The sequence below is a fragment of the Plectropomus leopardus genome, unplaced genomic scaffold (assembly GCF_008729295.1).
Source record: "Plectropomus leopardus isolate mb unplaced genomic scaffold, YSFRI_Pleo_2.0 unplaced_scaffold28587, whole genome shotgun sequence".
Classification (NCBI taxonomy): Eukaryota; Metazoa; Chordata; class Actinopteri; order Perciformes; family Serranidae; genus Plectropomus; species Plectropomus leopardus.
The window spans coordinates 1-3442 of NW_024631142.1; the positions used below are offsets into that span (position 1 = coordinate 1).

General features: G+C 44.7%; 1 protein-coding gene across 1 annotated transcript; it reads left to right on the forward strand.

Moving 5' to 3' along the window:
* Positions 1-266: 266 nt before the first annotated feature.
* tipin (timeless interacting protein) lies at positions 267-3439 on the forward strand (the record flags this gene model as incomplete). Its single annotated transcript, XM_042481414.1, has 6 exons — positions 267-360; positions 778-853; positions 991-1113; positions 1210-1267; positions 2727-2969; positions 3216-3439. Coding segments are annotated over 6 exons (818 nt in total), but the record flags the coding sequence as incomplete, so codon positions are not given.
* Between the last annotated feature and the right edge of the window lie 3 nt (positions 3440-3442).

Here is a 3442-nt window from a genome sequence, read left to right on the forward strand (position 1 = left end):
TTGACTGTAGAACAGCTGAGTGTTTGACAGCCACAGCATTTCATCATGGTGGATCAAACAACTGATGCAGTGCAGGGAGACAGACAAACAGAGCGCAGCTTCTCCTCAAAGCACCAAAGTGTCTGAAACAGGAAATAATTAAGTGACTACTGACAAGACAACAGACACTGATATTCTTTATTGAAAAACCGTCTCTGCTGAGTGTTTTCTGTTGTCAACACAGTGATGTTGACTTGTCCTATTGTCATGTCTTGTGGTTTATTCAGGGGACAACGAGGGCGACGTGTCCAAGCTGGCTGATGTTCCTGCTGCCAAGAGGAAAGGAGTGAAGAGGCCGCAGCCCAAACTGGACTCTCAGAGGTACTTCAGTGCTTTCACATCACAGCAGAAGATTTAAATGCAGAATTTAAAAAATCACAAAACTTGGAGTCGTCAGCTGACAGGAAGTTTTAACACCTGACTGCCTCAAACCATGATTAAAGTGTTCACTTTTACTTATTACTTGTTACAAATTGTTGAAATAAATTTCGAGCTCTAGTTGAAGTTTTTTAGGGTAATTTTTACTGTCACTGCAGCTTATTAGATATTGTGACAATCAGTAAATTATTTAACATTCACAATGAAAAAACAGCTACAGATTCAGTTATTATCACAAAAAAATATTATGTTGGAGTTAATTTTATGTTCCATCATAACATGAAACCTTAAATCTACTCTGATCAATATTTATAGTAAAGGATGAAATGAAATAAGTATTTGTCCCTTTTTTTTCTTCAGGCTGATCTCAGACAAAGGACTTCCAGCTCTGCGGACTCTGTTTGATGACGTCCATTTCAAAGGCAAAGGACACGAAGTAAGAGCCGGAGGCAGACAAGTGATGATGGCAAAACACAGCAGACAACTGCAGAGGAGTTCACATCTGTACTTTATCGTGTTAAATATATTTAGCCAGCGTTTTCATGGTGTTTGTGTGTTTTTGTGTTAAACCAGGTGTCAGACCTGCGGCTGCTGATGCAGAAGATGGAGAACTGGGCCCACAGGCTTTACCCCAAACTGCAGTTTGAAGACTTTATTGACAGAGTGGAGAAGCTTGGCAACAAGAAGGAGGTGCAGGTGGGAGGAAGATGCTGCTGCTGCTGCTGCCGAAGGACATGAGCTCATATTTAGTAGTGCAGAGTTTGCATTGATTTGTGTTTTTTCCTGCTGCAGACGTGTCTCAAACGGATCAGGCTGGACATGCCGCTGACACACGAAGACTTTGTCGGTGGTAAGAGACAAAAACACACAGACAGGGATTCAAGCTGCATTCAGAACTGATCTGAAACATGAAAGATTTATAACAAAATTGGCAGAAATCAATATGAAAATGTGCCAGTTGCTGTTAAATTGTACTTTTGATGCATGAAAACTGTCACCTGCTGCACCAGCCAAACTTTTCGAGGTGGTGACTTTTGGTTTTGTCAGTTTTATTCTGTGCAGTCGATGATTTGTGTTTGTATTCAAACCTCTCGAGCAAAAGAAGTCAGTTTTAAAAATGCTTTTTCCCATACTATATAGTTGCCCAGACACTTAGTTTCGGCCAAAGCAGTGAATATTTACCACGTGAAAACAGCTTATTCATGTGTTGTTTTGTAAATAATAAACCCCAGCAATGAACAGGAAGTAGACCGACACAAACAGTTGTTTATTTTGACTCTATATTTTCACTTAAAAGATCTTTAAACGCCTGGCCCGTCAGGTTCGGCTCGCTTATCAACGCTCTGACGTGGCGGCATGCTGAACCCAGGAGGCTGTCTCAGGAAGGTTTGTTAATGTGACGTACAGAGAGAAGTGCAGAGCCAAACCTCAACCCCCCTCAAATCAGTGCTTAGTAAAAATGTTTTTTTCTGCTGTTAATTGCTTTGTGAGCTAGACCCCCACTGAGCCACTTCTCCTCTGGTGATAACATCCCTGTAACCATGGCGATGGATGTTCAAAACATCAGCAGCTTCTATTGCAGCCACCGCACTAACCGTCATTATTTCCAATCCAAGGCCACGTAGGCGAGTTATGGAGCCGTGATGGAAAGGCGAGCCCCTTATATGTGGGAGCGGACACATATGAGGGATTTCTGGGAGATGTAGTCGACGATTTCACAGAGGAATTGTGGGTTTCTCAGAGTTATATGATGCAATAACAGGTCTTGTAGCTCCTGCTGCATCATGAGGGAGCCAGTTCCTGTGACCTCACAGCATCATGTGACCTCACAGCATCATTTGACCTAGAAAATGGGAAAACATGTTTCCATTGCAGTTTTGTGAAATATGGCTTTTTTTTGAATCGCCTGAAATACAACCTCATACCGGCGTGTGTTTCTGTTAGGTGTATTTTATATTCCCAGTTTCAGTTTGAGCAGTTTGAGGGTTAATGGAAACCTGCCTGGTGTCACATTCACACACTGGTGGCTGAGGCTGCTGTACAGGGTGCCAGCTACTGCTCAGTTAAACACACACATTCACACACACACACACACACACACACACACGCTGATGGACAGCCATGGGGAGCTATTTGGGGTTCAGCACTTTGCCCGATGATACTTTGACATGCAGACCGGAGGATTGGGGTTCGATGACCTGCTTTACCTCCTGAGCCACAGCTGCCCCAAAAATAAGAATTGCATGAATTGCATGACGTTAAAATTCACACTGTAAATCCACGCCTCTGCCAAAATGTGTCTCGTTCAGGTGAAGAAGAAGCTGCTCCTGAATCGCACGTCTTTGGAGATCCAGATCCGTTTAATGAAGTGAGCTTCAATAACCTGCAAGCGCCGATCCACTCCACGCCGGCTCCAGCTGCCCCGCCTGCTCCCTCCTCACCAGCCTACTCCCCACCTGCCCCCTCCCTGACCGAGGAGCAGCGAATGCGCATGGAGCTGAACAGACAGCGCGCCCTGGAGAGGAGGCTCGCCCGCCAGCAGCAGCAAACAGGTGAGAGGAACGTCAGCAGTTCATTTGTCCTGAAATCTATCAGACATTTGAAACACAGTAAGAAAAATAAAATAAGTAAAAATATTCAGAAGAAAGATCTACATCAGTCACTGCACCACGATCCAACCAATCAGTGTTTTTAAAAATATTTTATTTTACTCTTCAAAACCTGGAGCGACATCACTTTCAAAATGCAGCAAACAGTCCCTTAAGGGTTAATGACGTCTCTGTGTATGATTCTTGCAGATCCCTCAGACTCTCAGACTGTTGACTCGTCAGCAGATGAACCCCGATCCGTCTCCTCTGCAAACGTCGTCAGCGAGTCGAAAGATCAGGACGAGGAGGTGCAGGATTTCGTCCTGGAGCCAGAGAGCGCCAGCACGCAGCAGCCCAGTACGCCTCCTCACACAGACTCCAAGCCTCCTGCAGAACCTCCTCAGGGTGAGGAGGAGGAGGAAACCAGCCTCAACGCC